Source organism: Trichosurus vulpecula, chromosome 6 (assembly GCF_011100635.1).
Source record: "Trichosurus vulpecula isolate mTriVul1 chromosome 6, mTriVul1.pri, whole genome shotgun sequence".
Taxonomy (NCBI): Eukaryota; Metazoa; Chordata; class Mammalia; order Diprotodontia; family Phalangeridae; genus Trichosurus; species Trichosurus vulpecula.
In genome coordinates this window covers 239,471,944-239,492,402 of record NC_050578.1, presented here as the reverse complement: position 1 = coordinate 239,492,402, position 20,459 = coordinate 239,471,944, and the positions used below count along the sequence as shown (strand labels likewise).

General features: G+C 38.0%; 1 protein-coding gene across 1 annotated transcript in view; it reads left to right on the top strand.

Moving 5' to 3' along the window:
* Positions 1–1,836: 1,836 nt before the first annotated feature.
* Positions 1,837–20,459, top strand: part of KIF18A (kinesin family member 18A) — an 89,285-nt gene continuing 70,662 nt past the window's right edge. Inside the window, exons 1-7 of the mRNA XM_036763901.1 lie at positions 1,837–1,945; positions 4,402–4,772; positions 7,291–7,448; positions 9,797–9,901; positions 10,630–10,740; positions 15,123–15,320; positions 16,502–16,678. Of these exons, the coding sequence (XP_036619796.1) occupies positions 4,448–4,772; positions 7,291–7,448; positions 9,797–9,901; positions 10,630–10,740; positions 15,123–15,320; positions 16,502–16,678 (1,074 nt within the window). The 5' untranslated portion in view covers positions 1,837–1,945; positions 4,402–4,447. The remainder of the gene's footprint in view (positions 1,946–4,401; positions 4,773–7,290; positions 7,449–9,796; positions 9,902–10,629; positions 10,741–15,122; positions 15,321–16,501; positions 16,679–20,459) is intronic.

Genomic DNA, 20,459 nt, shown 5'->3' with positions numbered 1-20,459 from the left:
AAGGACTTACTGTGTTCTACTATGTCACTGGTGACCAGGACAGTACCTTTCTTCTGGTTAGTGCTTAGTAGATTTTTTGATGAATGAATAAATAAAAAGATGCAGTATGATCTAGTAAGAATAATAGCAGGAGGGCTAAAGCTCAAATCAGTTGAAGCTAGGAGGAATGCTAAGGAAAGGGGAAAAAATTAAACTGTGGTATATTGCAGGAGCAGCGTAAAAGAAAGTATAGGACTGGTGCTCAAGGTGGTTAGTAGGATGTTAATCAACAATGATGAGAAGTCTGACTTACTCAGTTTCTGTTTTGATTTTGTTTTCTTTGCAAAAGAAAATTATCTTTTCAGCACATAGTAGGCCTTAAGAAATGCTTGTTGACTTGACCTGATCAGAAAAGTACTCAACAAAAATGCCTGATAGAACATTGAAATCCAGAAATCAATGACAGCACATCTGATGGCCTTTAATGACTTTTGAGTTGCCAAGCCAAGAAGAAATACCTCTCAGAGCTTCTAGATATGATTCTTGGGTCACTCTCAATGATTGGAAAGAATATCAAAAGAGAGAGGTGCTACAGAACTGAACATGGGCCAAGGTTAACCTTGTTTCAAGAAAAGGAAGAGGATTGAATTCTGTTGGCTAGTCATCTTGACTGATTTTTTGGCAAAATTATAGAAAGTAAAATTAAAGGTATGATTTGTAAACGTTAAAAAAAGGAAGCAAGGATATTAGCATCAGCATTGTTATTGTTCATTCTTCATTCTCCGAGAGGACCAATGACATCAGGAGGGTGATGTCTTGACTTTAAATTTTGTGAATCCATCTGTGTTCCTGACAGATCAAGAAGAGTATTAGGACTTTTGTTCACCTTTTTGTTGCAATTTCATGATGTGTTAGGGCTGTCAGACCACCTGTAATCCAAGTACAGATATTTATTGAGGATTGACACCCCTCAGAAGTGGGCTAGGTTCCAGGAGGAACCAGCAACTTTAGTAAGACAACACAGGCAAATTTATAGTGTAAAGATGCTGATTACACAACAGAAATGATGAATATTAAAAAGGCAGGTGGGATTTGTTAAGGGATTAGGTAATGGGGAGAGGTCCCTTCTATGGTTCAGTGGTCAGACATCCTGGTTGTACTGCCCTTCAATTGGCTAGCTATTGTCTTGTCTGGTCAAGATGGATAGTTAGGTGTTATGGTCCTGTCTTGGGCTAAATGGATGTGGTTGTGGTTGAGTATAAGAATATACCTGTTCAAATATGTGACTTGGATTTGGGGGCAATAGCTGTATTGAGGCTGGGGGCCTGTGGCATGGTTAAAGCCAGATTGTGTGGTTAAATCAGGACATGCCTGCTGTTCAGTGAGGCTCATAAGGAAGTTAGAATATTGGGGCTGGGGACAGCTTTATTAGGATTCCATCATTTTCACATTAGACATTATTCAGGATCACTTTGTATATTGTAAGGCCTCGTCTGAACCCACCCAGAAATCCCTCTTTATTTCACCTATTCTAGCTTTCCAGCCTAAGAACCTGGGAATATCATCTTATCCCATCAGTCCCTTTCTCAAAAACCTTTGATTATATTTGCTTCCAGGATAAAGTCTAAAATCTAGACCAGCTTTATATGTCCAAACCTATCTTCTAGTACTCATCAGAATTATCCCTGTCTCTAGCCTATTTGTACCACTTACATTTGAGTTTAATCATGGATGTCTTTGTATTATTTCTACTTAACTGTTTCATTTGTGTATCCCTTGACTCCCTGTTAAAGTTATCAGCCCCTTTGGAGGCAGAAATGGTGTTATTAATACTTCTTTGCTATTCTTCCCTTCCAGCTTCACTATCTCCCCTCCCCCCCCCAGCACCTAACACCGTGATGAACATGCAGTAGTAGGGTTGGCGGAATCCTACATGGAAAAGAGGACATTGAGCAGAGAGTACTTGGTAAGTGGGAAGCTTTCCTTCTGATATTCATTATTTACAAGCCGATCTTAGTCTCCTGAGTGAGAATTGAAACTCAGATCCCTAAGTGGGATTTGGAAGGACAAAAAAAGTGTTAAAAACAAAGGAAGTAAATGTGTGTCTATTCTGGGGAAAGAAAGGGCATTTCCAAAAATTGAAGAAACCCAAATTCTCCTGGAATCTGGCTCTTGGAATAGTCAATTCTTTCCCCTCCTCCCTTCCAATGAGGCTACTACCATCTCATGTAGGCATTTATATTTCAAAGCTAAAAGATGGAGGATACTGATACCTGCTGAGATAGTCAAGTCTAGGAAGTTGTTTTGAGGAACTTCTCCATTTTGTCTTTGGGGATTCAGCCAGCCCAGGCACCACACCCACAAACACAGACCAAGGGATCCTACCCTACCTAGGGTAGGGTTTTCTCTTTCCCAAAGACACACAGGTAAAATAAACCCTCCTGTGTCTGAGCCCCGCAGCCCAAAATAAATGGAGACACAACAATGTGGTCGTTGGCCTTTCTCAGGCCTACAGTTTGCAGGCACCGAGCCGTAAGAACTTGCCTGCATGTGAACAGGCTGGCCCTCATTCTCACTCCGCTCAGTTCCCCTTGTTGACTATGGTTATATAATCCACGTGGCTTTCACCAGCTACCCTTGGCTTTTTTTACCTGTATTTTCTGGTTCCTGGACACTTAAAGCCTTTGACTGCGACCTTTTTATGAAGGGCACAGTAATCTTTTATGGGATGGAACTCCAAAAAACCTTAGCTTATTCAATTTATTACTATCTAATAGTCCCTCTGAGTGAGAGGCACAAGGTTTCTTCTTGTGAGTAAAAAACATGTTTTATTGCAAGGTCATTAAACATTCTCCATGGTCTATTCAGAGGCCTTTGTTTTTTTTAATTTCTAATTCTCAGCGATTTTCTAGGTCATTTGATTTGACAAATATTCATTGAGCACTTACTATGTGAATGTGATGTTCTAGGCATTGGAGGAGATGCAGAGATCTGTAAAATGGTACCTCTCCCCACATGTCTACAAATAAACACAATTCATATAAGTGCCTATAAGAGAGGTTTATGAGACACTTGGCTCAAAAGAGAGAAATCACTTCAATCTGAGGTTAAGTGAAGTTTGCCTTTTCCTGGCTTCTAGTCTAATCTCCTTATTTTTCAGAGGAGGAGCCTGAGGCCCACAGAGGTCACTTACTGTAGATCATACAGTTTGTAGGGGTTAGAGCTGGAGATTAGTCTAAAGAACTTTGATGCTAAGTTCAGGGCTCCTTCATCAAACCACTCTGACGCTGATCGACCCAATGGCATTGTTGGTCACTGAACAGTAATGTATTAATGCAATACTTAAAATAAATTCATGTGTCGGAACTCTATAGGAAATGGAGAGCTATAGCATGATAGTTCTGAATCAGTGACTTTGAGGTTCTGAGAGCCAGGTAGGAGCAGTTTGGCTGCATCCCTTCTCTGATGCCTAGAGGTCACCTACTGAGTTTCTTTTTCCCTACCAAAGGTCAAGAAATCAAGGCACTTCCTTTGCTCTCTTCAAATCAGACCTAACTGAAAAGTTCCTATCCATACCTTCATTTCAAATTAAAGTATTGCTATTGTCTTGGTGACAAGAAATAACTAGGACTTTTATTGCTGGCTTATCCATGATTTACTAGACTCTCAACCAGAGGTTTTTAAGACATCTTATGTCAAAGACCCCTTTGGGAGTCATTGTGAAGCCCTATCTCAAAATGTTGTAAATGCATGAAAGACAAAGGAATAGAATTACATACAAAATACAAAGACATAGGATTATATAAAGGAAATCAATTATATTGAAATAGAGTTATCAAAATATTAAAAACAAAAAGTTCACAGACCACAAGTTAAGATCCCCTGCGTAAAATGTCTTTTGTTCAAGCCTGAAACTAAGCTAATGAGGTTCTCCTAATCGTTATAACTATCACATCTTAAGTACTTCAGGGTGGAAGTGGTATTATGGAAAATTGCACATATCAACACAACTGGAAAAGTCTTGGACTTGCTTTTTTTGAACGTTTTTTTTAGAATTGTAAAATACAAGCTATTGCTTGAATGTTGACCATTAGCTTATCAGAGAAAGTCCAATTATTTTGTATAGTAAGTGGTGTTGGAAAACAAGTCTTAAATGACTTTATTTGATTATCCCACAATGAAATTAACAGCCAAAGAAATGATCATTATGGAATTCCACTTGAAGAAAAGTGATTCTGTATATTCGCCATAATTTTGTTGCACAATGAAACATACTTGTCTTATTTGATCTTTTTGTCTCACCCATTACTACTACAGTCCTCTGCATAAAGCATATACTTAAATGTTTGAATCTACATGTGAAGAAATAAAATATCTTGTTACTTATCAGAATCTCCATGTCTTGTTGTTGTTGAATTTCAGAGAAATCAGGCATTCAGTTAAGCAAAAAAAGCAGGATAAAGTAAACATGTCAGTCCCCCAAGAAGATGTGTGTAATCACATGAAAGTGGTTGTTCGTGTGCGTCCTGAAAATCAGAAAGAAAAAGCTGTTGGCTTTTATAAGGTGGTCCATGTTGTGGATGAGCACTTATTGATCTTCGATCCAAAAGAAGAAGAAGACACTTTCTTTCAGGGGAAGAAAACTATGAATCGGGATATTACAAAAAGAAAAAGAAAGGACCTTAAGTTTGTCTTTGATGCTGTTTTTGATGAAAGTTCGACTCAGTCTCAAGTTTTTGAACATACCACCAAGCCTGTGCTTAATGGTTTTTTAAATGGGTATAATTGCACAGGTAATCTAACAAATTGGTCTTCATTTTTTTCTATCAATCTCACCTGTATGTTTTTAGTTACCTATTAACCTTTCTCCCAAATATAATCAATAGAAAAATGCATATGTGCTAAAATTGAAGCTAAAATAGCGCAGTTGATTTTATCTGTGGACTTTAGACTATTTTTCCAAAATGATAGTAGCTTGCTGAAATGTTGGTAGTTTATGATATTTTCAGTTTGACATCTGAATGGGAAACTTAATTACATTATCATAGCTTATGCTTAGTAAATAGTTTCCTCCAATTTTCATTTCCTAGCTCTGTCTTTCTATATGAAGATGCCTTTAGACACGGTTTAGTGCTTTCAAAAAAGATACTGTGGTGGAGCTAACCATTCCACACAGGACACTCCATCTCCCTAGTCTGCATTTGTGACTTTGCTGTCCCCCATAAGTGGAGTTGACTCTCACCTCCAACTCAGGCTTCCTTCAAGACTCAGATGAAATTTCACCCTCCACAGGAGGGCTTCCTACCCCATCCCTTAATTGCTAGCCTGTTCCTCTAAAATTATTTTCCCCTTACACTCTCTGTACCTTGTACATAGTTTTTTGGTATATCTTCTCCCCATTAGAATATGACCTAGAGAGCAGGGACCATGTTTTTGCAATTCTTTGTTATCGATGACACTTGGCTTACAGTAAAAACTTAATGATTGCTTATTCACCTAAGTAAAGTCCTTGTGGTTGTCTGGAATGAGAAGATTCCATGTCTGCCTTTTGTAGAGCAAAACTAGCTGCCATATAGTATTTTAAATCTCTCTCATTTTTCATTTTTTCATTATTTGTAGTGAGTATCTGTCTCCCCTACAGCTTCTTTATGACACCCCTGACCTCAGTTAGGTTTGTTTTGTTTTAAGGACTGATGTAATTACAATAACAACAGGGTCTCCATCCTCTCTTGTGAGTTCTGTTTCAGGAGTGTGTTACTATCTTTCCAAGGTTCGTTATGGTGATTTTAGGCCATCGGTTGTACAAAAGCATTTGATTAAGATATAAAGACAGTATAAATGTCAAGAAAAAAAGAAATAGGCATATATCTTGCGACAGAGAACAAGCTACCTGGAAGATACAATCAGACCTTCCAGGGAAAACTTGCAGAGGAAGCAGAGAGATTGTTGCCCCTCCTATGTTGGGCCAGACAAGCACACTTACTACATTCCCATTTCTTCTCTGGTGGGTTTCAGTATTCAGTACTGACACCTGCTCTCCTGTTGGGAAGGCTGAAGGCTGCTCACACCTCTTGGCTGCACCCTGTGCTCATCGTATTTCACCAGAGACTCCAGAGTTTAAGGGTGTGGTAGCAAGACCACTACATATAATCCCTCTTCCATATTTCCATCTCCAGTTCATAGCATCTGAAGAACACCCTGGGACTCTCTATATGCTGAGTCCAGTGGCCTCACGATGACGTTATGCTTGTCTAGCCACTTGTATTTTCCCCACCATACCCCCTGTCTTCCTAATTCGTGTTTTTGCCACCTCTTACATCTCTACATCTGGATGCAAGATCCCATAGAAATCTAACATCCTGGACCTTTCTCCAGTTAACATCAGCAACCCTACCTTGTCATTCTGGGGGCAAAAGTTGCAATGGAGAAGTTCCATTAAGGATACCTTGTTTCTATTAACAATATATTTCATTGTTCTCTTTAGTCTGTAATCATTCAGAAATTCCATACTCCTTACTTTAGAGCAGATACCCTTTTCTTCTTTCAACATTTAGGTACTGCTTCTAGAAGTTCTCTGAATTCCTGTTTCCCCAGAGGGCAAATCTAGATCAATGATAATTATAATATTAAACATTTTGAAACATGGCATCTTCTTCAGCATTTTCTTCGGTTTTACTAAAATTTGGCCTTAGACTCCACTTTTAAATTTGCTTTCATTACTTAAAGAACAAAATGGAACTTCATTGTGCTTCTTGTATTAGAAAAGATGCTAGGCTTTGAGACAGAAGGCCTGAGAACTTCCACTCCCCTATCCTCACTTTCATCTCTAAAATGAGTGTTGGACCAAATGATTTCTGAGTTCCTTTCCAGGTCTAGTTCTACAAAATCTCAATTTTATATAATTTTTTTTAATTGAAAAGCTTTTGCGAGTCTCCTTTACCTGCTTTAAACTCACTTCTTAAACTGAGGATTCCAACCCCAATAGGGGTCCGGAGTGGAAAAAGTTTAAGAAGCCCTGCTTTAAAGAATGAGTAGGGTTTTTGTTTTTTGTTTTTAATAAATGCTTTCCACCTGAATTTATTCAAAACTGAATTTTTTCTTCCTCTATACATGTTTTCACAACCAGCCAAATTCATCACCGAATAATAAATTTAATTTTATATTGATGATCTCTACCCTGTCCTTACTCTGCTCTAACTCCCCCCCCAATCGCAAAAAAAAAAAACAACAAATTCTTTAAATTGACGTTTCCTGGAGTTGTGCTTTATCATAACGATCTTTTATTCCAAAAACCTTTTTCTGAAAATTTAGTGCTTGCATATGGTGCAACTGGAGCTGGGAAGACACATACAATGCTAGGATCACCTGAAGAGCCTGGAGTGATGTATCTGACAATGTTAGGCCTTTATAAATCCATGGATCAGATTAAAGATGAGAAAGTATGTAGCATTACAGTTTCTTACTTAGAGGTAAGTAGGAAATCATTGCTTTTTAGAATAATTCACTATGCTTGTAAGTTGTCTAGAAAAAGCTTGATGGAGGTCTCATATTTTTATAGTAGAATTTTGTTAAAGGGAGCCTAGTAAAGCTTCATGACTTTTTTTTTGTAACATTTTCACTGTCCTGCTAATTCTATAGGCACTTTATCCGCACTCCTCCCTGTCAAGCTTTCCTTTTTTCAGTATCTTTTTAATTTGATTGCTAATTAATTTGATTTGATTTTGATTGCTTCGCCATCTATGAAAACAGCATAGTTGGTATGCAAAGATTTCTCTATTTTGCAGAGGAAAAGATATCTCTAGAATGTATGCTCTTATGAAAAGAGATCAGAAATATCCTGTATTTTGCTCAAAATCTCATTCCCAGTCTGTAGATTCCAGAAATTAAAATAATGTCCAAGAATTCCAGGAGGAGATAGTCAAAAGAAGTGATCTTACTAAGCAGGAAAAGAGAAAACAGAGGGGTAAGAGTGAAGTGAGAAGGTGTTATACTTCCTAAGTATTATGAGAGAGGGATCCAGCTTATTGCTTGATCCAAGAAGGTAGAAACATGAGCAGAGGATAGTTGAAGTAGCAGAGATGTAGATTTAGGATTGACTGAATGAAAATCTTCATAAAAATTACAGCTGTCCAAAAGTGGAATGATCTGGCTTAGGAGGTGGTAGGTTCTCTCTGCTGAAAGGCCTTCAAACTCAGGGTGAATGACTTTACAGCGGTGTCACTGAGGCAATGTTAGTCACATTTGGGTCAGAACAGTTGTTATCGGGGATTTCCTCTCAACCTTGAATTTCTGGGAGGAAGGGGAAGGGATCACATACATAGCACCCTTTCCTCTTCTACCTTGTTGGATCCTTTGAGGCCTTTTGTCCTTACTGAGATTTTCCAATTTAGGTTTCTGTGTTTCTGGTGGATTGTTTGGAATATTTGAGGTGATGAGGTATGAAATGTGAGAGCAGAGGATTTATGAAGAGCTCTGATCTTTCTACATTATATCAGGGACTTAGTGAAACAGTCATAATTCAGATTATTCATTATAAGAACCTATGAATCAACAGCGATAAGAGCCATTTTCAAGAGTGCAGAAATCAGTATTTTATCAGTTGAGACACTTTGTTATAATGATAGGAGTTTTTCATCTGTAAATTTTCCATTTTTCAATCACAGTTTGGATAATCAGTAAAATTATAGAATTAATAGTTTCCTAAAATCAAGGCAGCCTGTTTAGGTAGAAATGTTGTCCTTGGAAAGAATGCTACATTTGGAGTTTGTCATCATGGGTACAAAGGTGAGTTCTTCTACTTGGTCCTGGGGTAATCTTGGACAAGTTACTTCTCTCTGGGACTGACTACATGTCCTCAAATAAAGAACTATACTACCTGATCTCTGAGATTCCACCTCTAAATCTTATGATCTTAGCCTATTAATGAGTTTTCTAAAATTAGTTTTGAAAACAAACCAAAAAACCTTGAAGCTCCAAGATATAGAATTGCATTTGTTCTAGCAGACAAGAATCCAGACTTGCATGTTAGCACCAGCTCTTATCTTAACTAGCTCTATCACCTTGAGCAAACAGTCTCATTTTACTTCTTTGTAAAATAAAAAAGTCCGTCTTCCTGAGCTGCCCTAAGCCTCTTCCAAACCCCAATTTCTATAGTTATTTACCTAGTCTAAGATTGTTTCCAAATTTAGAAATTGAAGATTGTGTGTTTTATCTTGAAATTGATGTTAATACTAAATTCAAGAATGGAAAAAATCAGTACTAGATGGTGGATTATAGATTGAGTCCTGACTTTTTATACCCTCAAATTCATGATTTGACTTCACTCTGAACTACTAAGTCTCTGGATGCCCTCCTTTGCATGGCACAACAAACAGTAGTCAATAAACATTTATTCAGGCATTGTGCTAAGCACTGGGGATACAAATAGTAAAAAGAAAAAGAAAAGCAGCCCCTCCCAAATGTGCCATGGCTCTAAATCCCCCCCCCCCATTCCAGGAAACAATAGTGATGGTGATGTGGCACTGACTTTTGGGGTATGAATTAGTCTGTAATGACTTTAGTTTTAATTTAAAGTTGTAAACCAATGGTTATTTGGGCTTTATGTCACCCCCATAAGGGAAAGGTGTCAGCGTAAGGCCATAGAGGTGGAATGAATGGAAATGAAATTTTTTTACCGATAGTGGGAGGATGGGATTGAGTAAATGGGCCCCAATTTGAAGTAAAAAATCTGTTGAGGGATCTTTTTATGCTTAAAGCTCAAGTTCTATGCTTAGGTACAAAAATGTGTTAAAACAACTATTTCTTTTTTCGTTTTAAGGTATACAATGAACAGATTCGTGATCTTCTAACAAATTCAGGGCCACTGGCTGTCCGTGAAGATGCCCAAAGAGGGGTAGTGGTTCAGGGATTAACATTACATGAGGTATGTAGAGTAGACTGGTTTTGTTTTAGTCAGAATAATGGTGACTGTAATTTTTAAAGCACTGTCCACCATTCCTTTTTGTTTTCCATCTGTTTTCCCCAGGAAAAAGGAAATTAATTTCAAAAAAAAACCATTTCAAAAAATGAAATATGAAAATTATAATTAGTAAAGTACACTTTGAGTTATTGTATCTTGCCACAAATAAAATGCCATTTAGTTTTAAATATGCACACAGTAATATAAATTCCTCTTCTTTTTCCAAAATGAGATTTATAAATTCTTTGAAAAGGGAACAGGTTCTAATCTGTAAACAAGTTGCTTTGTGACCTTGGACAAGTTACCTAACCTCTCAAGCTCAGTTTTTTCATGTAAGAAATGATTGTAGTGGATAAAACTAGCCCCAACATCCCTCTCAATTTTAAGAGCATAATGATACACGAGGGACTAGTAAAACCTAGGGACCACAGGTTTTCTCCTCTTTGTCCCCCCACAAGCCCTAAGGCACATTTACAGAAAGCAATTTCATTTAAATTTATGATTTTTTTCCGTACTTAGCCTCATAGATTTGCAGATGGAAGAAACCTTCGAAAACAAAGTGCTGCCAATTCATTTTATAAATGTGGAAATCAGAACAGAGAGGATAAGTCACTTTCCCAAGGTCACATCATTATTTTGAGATTCAATAATAGAAGTTAATTTATGAATGCTTCTTTTCCAAAACTCTCTAGCCTAAAACCTCTGAGGAAATTTTACAGTTGTTGGATGATGGAAACAAGAACAGAACCCAACATCCCACTGATGTGAATGCCACCTCCTCTCGTTCCCATGCTGTTTTCCAGGTAAAGTGAGGCCCAAGACCTCTCAGTACTGGTGTCCCTAGTTTCAAAGGCTTTAAAATGCTACTCTGAAATTCTTTAAAACATAAGGAGCTAAATTTTCAAGTTAGTGGATTAGTAGAATATAGTCTTTATGCACAAAGAGGTTACATTCATCTAAATCCTTTTCCATTTTCAATTTAATGTGTTCTATAACACTTAGTAGATATTACCATAAACAGTGCCTAGCATTGATATAACATGACATCGAAGTTCTGATTTGTGCCTTTGTCAGACTCCAATCTCAGTGTTTGTTTTTCTTTGAGATCTTTAATTGGTAAAAGATATTTGAGCTCTGTAATAAACTTTTGTTGTCAACTGCTGCACATTTGAAGGAAATCCACTCTCTAAGTAGAGTGATTATTCACTTTATAATATATTGCCCATATGATTCCTTTAAGTGGTGAGATTCTCTAGTGCTGTTAAAATATAATTTAGTAGACATCACTTTTCAAAAATAAAACTTCAGTAAAAACTGGTGCTTGTAATTGCATCTATTATCGCATTTATTAAAAACATGTTAATATCTAATGAAGTTGTAGTAAATATTTGATTTCTGTATCATATGTGAAATGAAAGATAATATTTGTTAGTAATTAACTCCCCACTTATGGTAATTAAACCATTAAAAAATTTGGCTTACAGAATTTGAAATAACCATTTCATCATTTCCACTTTTATTCCTTCCTGTTTGGTTCAACCATGGAAAAAAAATGTATACTCATAATGCTAAGACTCTCATTGGCTTTATATGTCCTGCAGGTACATTCTTATGAAAACTTAACACAAAGTTTAATAAGAAGAGAATATTTTCTCCTCATTGGTGTGCCTTTGCCTGTATTGTATTAACTTTTAGATTTACTTCCAGATTTTTTTCTCTTGTGAGCACATATGCAAAGGATGGTGCTAAACACTAGGGGTACAGACAGATAAACCAGACCTGGCTTGAGGAACCTGTGGCCTCTAGGTCCTCAAGTGTGGCCCTTTTACTGAATCCAAACTTCTGTGAAGGTTCCCTGCCCATAAGCCAAACAGTTCCTGTTCTTAGGGCCTGACATTAGCTCTCAATTTAGTCTTGATTTCAGGAAACACTTCCTCACATTTAGCCCTGCCAGAAGTGGTGTGGGCTGCCTTGAAAACAATGGGATTTTCTTCCTGTTTGGTCGTTCTTCACACAATTCCTGGATGAATTCTTTTCAGGTATGGCACAGAAGCGATTCTTTGTCAGTCACTGGCTGAATAGTAATGTCTTGGATTCTCTGGTTGTGAACCCTCAAATTTCTCTCTCCATTTATCATCTCCTAGCTTTTCTTATGTTTCTGCCTGTAAGTCTTGGATTTTCAAAGTTGGTAGAGAGCTTAGTTTCCATCTGGTCTGATCCATACCTAACAAATGGCCATCCAGTGTTTTCTTGAAGCCCTCCAATGAAAGATGACCCACTGCCTCCTGAGGCAGCCCATTTCACTGTTGCATAGCTCTAAGTGTTAGGAAATAATTAGTCCTGACATTAAAACTAAATTTGTGTCTCTGGAACTTCTTCTCAGGATTGTTCTAAGTTCTATCCTGTGGGACCAAACAACAAGTCCAGTCTTCAAACCATAACCCTTCAGATTCTTGAATGCAGTTGTCATTCCACTGCTCTTAGGCCTAAGTAAACAATTTCAGTTCCTTCAAAGAATTTTATGTATCGTGAACTCATTGTTTTTCACCCTTCCAGTTTCCCTCTAAACACTCCAGCTTTTCAGTGTTTTTTAAATGCAGTAGCTAGGATTGGACTAATAATAAAAATAGTAATGCCTTTTCCCCAGCCCCATGGTATCATCTGGCAGATATCTCTCCATCTTTTCACCAAAAGAAGCTTTGCCAAATGCTGTATGAGACTCTAAGTAAAATATATCTCTTATAGTCCCCTGATCAAGCAGCCTAGTAAAAAGAAAGGAGGTTAGTCTGGTGTGAACTATCGGTGGTAAAACCACACCAGCTTTTTCCCTTGCCTTTCCCATTTCTAAATGTTCGCTAACCAGCCCCTTAATAAAAATCCTCGAGAATTTTGCCAGGAATCAAAGTAAATTTAACTGGATTATTGTTTTCAGGCTCTGTGTGCTTCCCTTTTTTGGAAATAGGCCTTTTACCTCCCTTGTTTTCTATGATCTTTCAGAGATTACTGACAGCAATCATATTCACCAGTTTTCAGTACTCTAAATGTACTTCATCTGATGCTGGTGAACTTCAACTCAGCAACGGATATCTATTTCTTTTACTAAGTCCTTCCTACAAAATGGTTAATTAATTGATTTTAGCTATCAACTTCCCATTAGCCTTTTCTGTTTTATCCTTTCCAGGCCAGAAGTTATTATTATTAGCAGAGAAAAAGCAGCAAAATATAAGCATCGAGCAGCTTTGTCTTTTTTCCATCACTATCAGCTATCATCAGCTGATCCTCCCTGAGCAGTACTAGCCCTTCCTTGAAGCTTCTGTTTTCCCCAATAAATCTTTAACCCTTTTTGTTATCTTTTAATTTCAATACCAACCTAACTCTCTCCGAACTCTTGTATGACTGACGTGGTTAATGTAGGACCATACCATTAATCCTCTATTACCAACCTTTGATTCCATCTTCTCTATATACCTTTTTAAAACTCTTAAATTTGTTGGTGTTTCCTGTGAAGCTTTGTTAAACAATTCCCATTTCCGTCATCCTTGTAATTATTTTCCTTTTTGTCTTCAGAATTTCATCCTTTCCAGCTTTCCTGGGACTCTGAAGAATTTTAATCCATGAGATTCTGTCTGTCCCATCCTCTAAACACTTTGAAGTCTTTTCTCTAAAAATCTGTGATGTGTATCAGATTCTTAGTCCCACCATGATCTTCACACTCTAATCCCTTAGTGTTTTCTCAATCTATTATCCCTAGTCTGGCCTCACTTTTTTTCTTTTTATAATCTTAACCATAGTTAACCTGTGCAATATGGTGGACCTTCCTCCTCCACCCTGTTTCTCCCTTGTTTTTCTACCATTGCCAAGTCTTATAAATTGGTCATAACATCTTGTACCCATGCCCTTTACTCTTCTCAAATGACAACCCTTACCTCTCATCCCAGCTGTTTTTCTAGCATCTTTCCTGTCCACTCCATATTCTACACAGTAGCGCATACTGCTTTTCTGAGGCTCAGTTTGTAACATAGATGTTACTCTTCTAATAAGAAACCTTCGGATTTCCCTGTTACCTTGATTTAGCATGAGAGGTCATCTGGCTTCTGGCAGCAGCTTACCTTTACAACTTGATTTTATATCCTTCTTCCCTTTCACATACTGTACATTCCAGCTAAATTGAACTATTCTCTCATTCCTTGACATGCTGCCGCCCCATTTTGTGAATTCACATGAGTTATCTGCCTTGTCTGTAAAGGATCCCCTCTTCATCTCTTCTTCTTAGAAGCCTTACAGTCACCTCCAGGCTCGGCTTAACATCAGGGTTGCTATAAAGCTTTCCTAGATCCCCCACTTGTGAGAGCACTTTCTCTTCGAATTGTCTTTACTTATCGAGTGTGTTAGGTCCCCTTCTCACCCTCAATCCCTAGGTAGAATGAGTGCTCCTTTAGGGCAGAGACTAGCTCTTATCTTTGCATCCCCAGTACTCTAGCCAGTGCTATGCACTTAGTCGGTACTTAATAAATGTTTGCTGAATTCTAATCCAAGAAGTACCAGCAACATGAACAGCAGTTGTCTTGCCCTTATTTGAGGTCTGTGGTCATTTTATATATGGTGCATACACATAAAGTTATTATCACACTGTTACTAGTGAGGCTTTTTTCTATTTTTATTCATTTTGATAATACTAGAAAAAATGCATTGCATTTTAGTTTGCTTAAAGCTGATAAGTACTATTTTAGTTGAAACTTATACCCTCCCATGTACTCTTTGATCCAGTGATACTGGCTTCCTTGCTGTTCCTAACTCCAGACATTTTCACTGGCTGTCCCCCATGCCTGGGACAGCTCAGCCTCCAGGCTTCCTTGGCTTTTTTTAAGACTCAACTAAATTCCCACCTTCTACAGGACACCTTTCCCATTCCCTCTTACGTTTATGAATTTCCATGTGTTGATTATTTCCAATTTATCCTGTATTTAGCTTGTTTCTACATAGTTGTTTATATGTTATTTCTTTCATTAGATTATAAGCTCCTCAAGAGCAGAGATTGTCTTTTGCTTTTCTTTATATTCTTAGCACTTAGCAGAGCTCCTGTCACAAAGTAGGTACTTAATGTTAATTGACTGATATATTGCTTTTTATTTATTGTATTTCATTTTTAATTTTTTGTGATTTTTTTTCCTGTATTTTACAAAAGATTTACTTACGACAACAAGACAAAACAGCAAGTATAAATCAAAATGTCCGTATTGCCAAAATGTGTCTCATTGACCTGGCGGGATCCGAACGTGCCAGTGCCACAAACGCCAGAGGAAGTCGTTTTAGGGAAGGCGCAAATATCAATCAGTCACTTTTAGCCCTTGGAAATGTCATCAATGCCTTAGCAGATGGGAAGGTTGGTACTGTAGACATATGTCTTGTACAAAGAGTTTATAATTTCATGTGAGAACAATGGCCCCATTAACTACAAAGTACACTACTTCATTCCCAACAAACTTTCAAGACGATAAACAGGTTTTTACATATAATTCTGTTCCCTCAGAGTATAATCTATCATTATACATGTTTTCAATTTTCCGTTCTCTTATAATAGGTATAGATTTAACTAAAAGTAATAAATAATCAATATGTGTGCTTTATATAGAATATTCTTCATCCTGGGAGAAATCTAGCTAAAATGTATACAACACTTAGCTTTTATTAAAAAGGCCAAAATTGGGCAATTTTGAAGCAATAAAACTTTGAAGGAGATTAATATTTGTTAACATTTATCTCTTACTTTTTAAGATCTGTTAGATTTATCACACATGTAATATTGGCATTTATATAATGTGTATCTGTCATGCTCCTTACTTGTTTTAAAGTTATTTTAAAGTTTTAATTTATTACCAGATTAGAATTTCTTTATTCACCATAAATATTTTGAAATTACAAATATGTTTTCCCAAGAAGGAAAAGCAAATAACCTAAGGTATTACAGATTGGACTAGATGGCTTTAAGTGCCTTCAACTGGCATATTTTGTGCTTCTCTTCTGTGTTTTAAGCTTAAATTTAAATTTTAGTTATTGAATCCTATCTTAATACTTTTTTTTCTTTGTGATAACTTTGATGTGACCACAAGTCAACTGCTCCTATATTTACACTTGTAGGCCCTCCTCACTTAGAGTAGGTTTATACTCTTTACGGTGTGATATCTATGTGGGGAAACAGGTGAGTGAACTTTCAAAACTTTTATTGGTTTGTATAATAGATGGGCCTCTAGTGAAAGGAGACAGATTTAGTTTATTTTCACATTTTATTTGGTTTTCCTTTGTTCCCTGAAGGAAAAGGTATAGGAATCCTTAAGAAAGAGAAGGAAAAATGTCTATAAAGAACTTTGTTATATACACATGTACCTGAGCTGATGCTTTACCTGGTCCCTATCTGAATTCTTTCCCCCCTCGATTCATTAACCACCCTTACTTTGTTCTGGTGTGCTAAGTGTGGGCAAGGTTGAGAAGGGCTGAGAGTCTCAAAATGTCTTGGCGAGTGGATTACATTTGAATGTGGAAAATGACACATTTTTGTTCTTTCAGAGAAAAAATCAGCATATTCCTTACAGAAATAGCAAGCTAACCCGCTTGTTAAAGGATTCCCTCGGAGGAAACTGTCAAACTATCATGATAGCTGCTGTTAGTCCTTCTTCTGTGTTCTATGATGACACGTACAACACTCTCAAGTACGCCAACCGTGCAAAAGACATTAAATCTTCTGTAAGTGAATTTACACTACTACGTTTGTGGAAGGATTATCAATGTGCTTGTTGTTCTATGGAGAATCTTATTTGGGGGAACATTGTGGGCGGCTTGGGGAGACTTTCTTCATTTTGCCTCGCTGCTCAGTTGGGCATAGAAGATTCTTGCATCACTGCTTGGTTTTATTTATCCATTAGAATACTTGAAGAAATATTAACTTAGGCTATTTTGAGTAGCATTACTAACAAGTTATTTTTCTCAAACTTTTGGTTGTATAGATCTATGTACATACTTACAAAATTTTGAACTGTCATATTATTGCTTGAGTCTTAGCCCTCTTTGTCCACATTCTGAAACTTCACTATTACCACAGCAGAAGGGGAATATGTCCCCATAAGACGGAAAGCCATTGGGTAGTTTTCATGTGCTTCATGGACCACCATTACTCAAATAAAGATCATTACATGGAGTCTTCTCTCCTGCTGCTGACGGTCTTCTGACAGCCAAGAGTTTGTTACCAGACTTGTTTTAAAAGCCTTTCCAGCCTGGTTGAACCTGCCCGATCCCAAGAACTCAAAGTTATTTCCCCATCTTTCTTGGCAGTAGAAGGAACCCTGGCCCTGGAGTCAGATGACCAAGTCCATGTCCCACTTCTATCACTTATTACCTATTTGACCTTGGGCAAGCGACTTAAAATTCCTACATCTCAGTTTCCTCATCTTTTAAATGAAGGTGTTAGACTAGACGGCCACTAAGGTCCCTCTCATCTCTAACCCTATGAACTTGGGAGCCTGCAAAGATCTGCTGGCTGAGGAACTGTCATCAAAGCTGTAAGCTTCCAAATCGAATATAAGGCAACTTGATTCCTTAGCTATGATTATGAATATAGTTCTTACTATGTATCTATCCGCAGAGATATTTGGATGATTTATTAAGATCATAGAATCCAGAATTGAAAGAAACCTTTGAAGTCTCATCCTCTCAATTGAAACATAAACCTGAAGTCCACTGAAGAAAACATGACTTCCTAAAGACACATAGGTATTAAGTCACCTAGCCAGTTGTGAACCAAGGTTGTTCCCAGATCACTGTTCACTGGGCTGCACAGTATCTGTAAACACTCCAAAAACTACTTTCCCACAGTTAAAAGCTAGCTCTCTCGTAATGATATTAGAGATACACACACAGGACCAAAGAGCAGGAAAGCCAAGTAGGTAGAACCCTTGGAGAATGATAAGAAAGGAAATGAGTGGAAATGGAACTTTTAGACTGTAGGCCACTCACTGACTTCAATTCTAGTATATACCAAGCATTCTAGAATGACTTATGAACTAGGAAGAAGTGGTGATTTCAGGAGGAAAAGGGAGGGCTTCATCAAGAACAGATCATGAATCAAACCTCATTTTCTTTTTTGATAGGAGTGCATAAATTAGTGTGTGTATGTGTGTATGTATGTGTGTGTATACACACACACACATCATTTACCTTATTTTGGCAGGTGATTTGACAAAGTTGTTCATGTTATTGTGGAAAAACTGAAAAGCTATGGGTTAGATAATGACTAAAGTGTGAAATGATTCAGTGTCCAGTCCCTCAGAGTAATAACTAAGGCTTCAATATCACCTTGGAAAGAGGAATCTAGGGACGGTCCCTAGCATCTCTGCTTGGCCCTTTCACATTCTGGATGGGGACATGAGAGGCATTCTCATCAGCCTTGCAGGTAGCTAAAAGCAGAAAGGTAGAGCCAATAATAGATGGCTGATTCCAAAAAGGGCATGACAGGAGAGATTGTTGAGATCAATCCAGCAATGTCTAACTGGAAAAAGAGAAGGGCAGCTAGGTGGAAGACCTGACTTCAGATCTGGCCTCAGATACTTAGTAGCTGTGACCCTGGGCAAGTCACTTAACCCAATTTGCCTCAGTTTCCTCATTTGTAAAATGAGCTGGGGCAAGCCACTCCAGTGTCTTTGCCAAGAAAACCCCAAATGGCATCACAAAGAGTCAGACACGACTGAAATAACTGAACAACAGACACAGGAGAGATGTAAAGCCTTACTTGTGAGTTTTTAAAAATTGGCTTTATCAGTGCAAGATGGGAAAGAAATAGTGAACAATGTTTTTTAATGGCCTGGAAGCTCAGTATGAGTCAGCCTCAGCCTACCTGAAGAAGCATGCTACTCCACAATGGGCTGTGGGCTGTCCTAGAAGGCCATCAGGCCTCATTCAAATTCTGTCAGCCCTATTGGCTGTACAGTGGCCCTAGGCTACAGTCATGGGTGCCCCACTGCTCCTAGACCAGGGTGCTGATAATCCTGAGGTAGCTGCCCTGTTAGACCATGCCAGAGCTCTTGTGTTCAACTCTGAAAGGGGGCACAGGTAAGCTGCAGAGTGTTCAAGGAGGACAGTGAGGGTGGTAAAAGTAAAGGCCTGTGAGAATCAGTTGAAGGGACTGAGGCTGTTTAACCTAGAGAAGAGAAACCTGTGGGGACAGGATAACTGTTTTCAAATACTTGAGGAGCTCTGAGCTTCCAGTTCTGCACCAGTGTGATTCTGTGTGAAGAGTTAGGGAATTCACATGTATAGCACATTACACACATATGACTTGTGTCATGACCATAGCTATCACAGAATCATAGAGTTAGAATCATTGGCGTTAAAGAGGGTGGTCAAGATTTATTTTAAAATTTGTTCCAAACTACTTGGAAGACAGAATGCAAGTCACCTAAGAAGTAAAGAAACAAAATGTCAGGTATTTGAACTTGGAAACACTTTCGTATAAAACTTGTTTAGGGGTGATTAGGAGCAGACTTATCCACTAAAGCCCTACTCCAAGAATTTGCAATAATATTTTTCCAGCTTTCTTGTTTATTATCTGTTCCCTGAGGAATTAAACTTTAGACCTCTTTGTGCTGAATAGATGCATCTAAATTGTCAGAGGCTATGCTAACAGAAAACAAATCCTGCCAGACACAAACAGATAGGAGGGCCTCAATACAGCCCTGGCAAAAGATGTCATCTGAAGACCAGCCTAAGTTCAGAGAGGTTCGTCTGAAGATTGTTCGAGAAGAACATGGCGAATGTTTATTAGTGAGCAAAGAGGGACGTTTGCCATCATCCTCATACTGAGTCATGGCTTTTTATTGTGAATAGGGCTAAATAAAACCAAGCATTTTTCAGGTCTCTACTTAAAGCCTATCAGTGATCCATAAGGGAGAATTGGTAAAGTAACTGGAAATGAAGACTCTCAGAGAGTTTCGTGTTCTCCTGCCATCTTCCACTTCTGTCCATTCTCAAACCAGTACATATCCAGGTCCAGAATGGACCTTTTCTTCATCTCTGCCTTCCAGAACTGTCTTTAAGGTTCATCTCAGGCATTACCTCTGTAAACCCTTTCCTGGATCTCATGTACATCACCACCACACAAGCCAGCCAAGGGCTCCTCTCCCCCATATTTTCCTAGATTCCTTTGACTGAAGCTCTGCGTGCTCCCATAACCACCTTCACGTACTCACCACCTTCTGCTTGGTGTAGCATAAGCTCATTGAGAGCTCATTTTATCCCAAAGGCCCTGCAGAAGTGTTTGCTGTTAAATCTCATTTACGTGATCAGTTTGCTTAACAAATCATATATTGTTGTGGGGGGGTGGGGGAGAGAGTAGAGTTGTTGTTTTTAGCTACTGCAAAAGTAAGCTTTGGCCTAGCCCAGGTCAAAATGATCTCAACTTCCAAATTAGTAAATCACAAATTAATGAAGTTTTTATGTATGTTTTATTAGTGCTGATATTTTAGTTCCTTTCCCC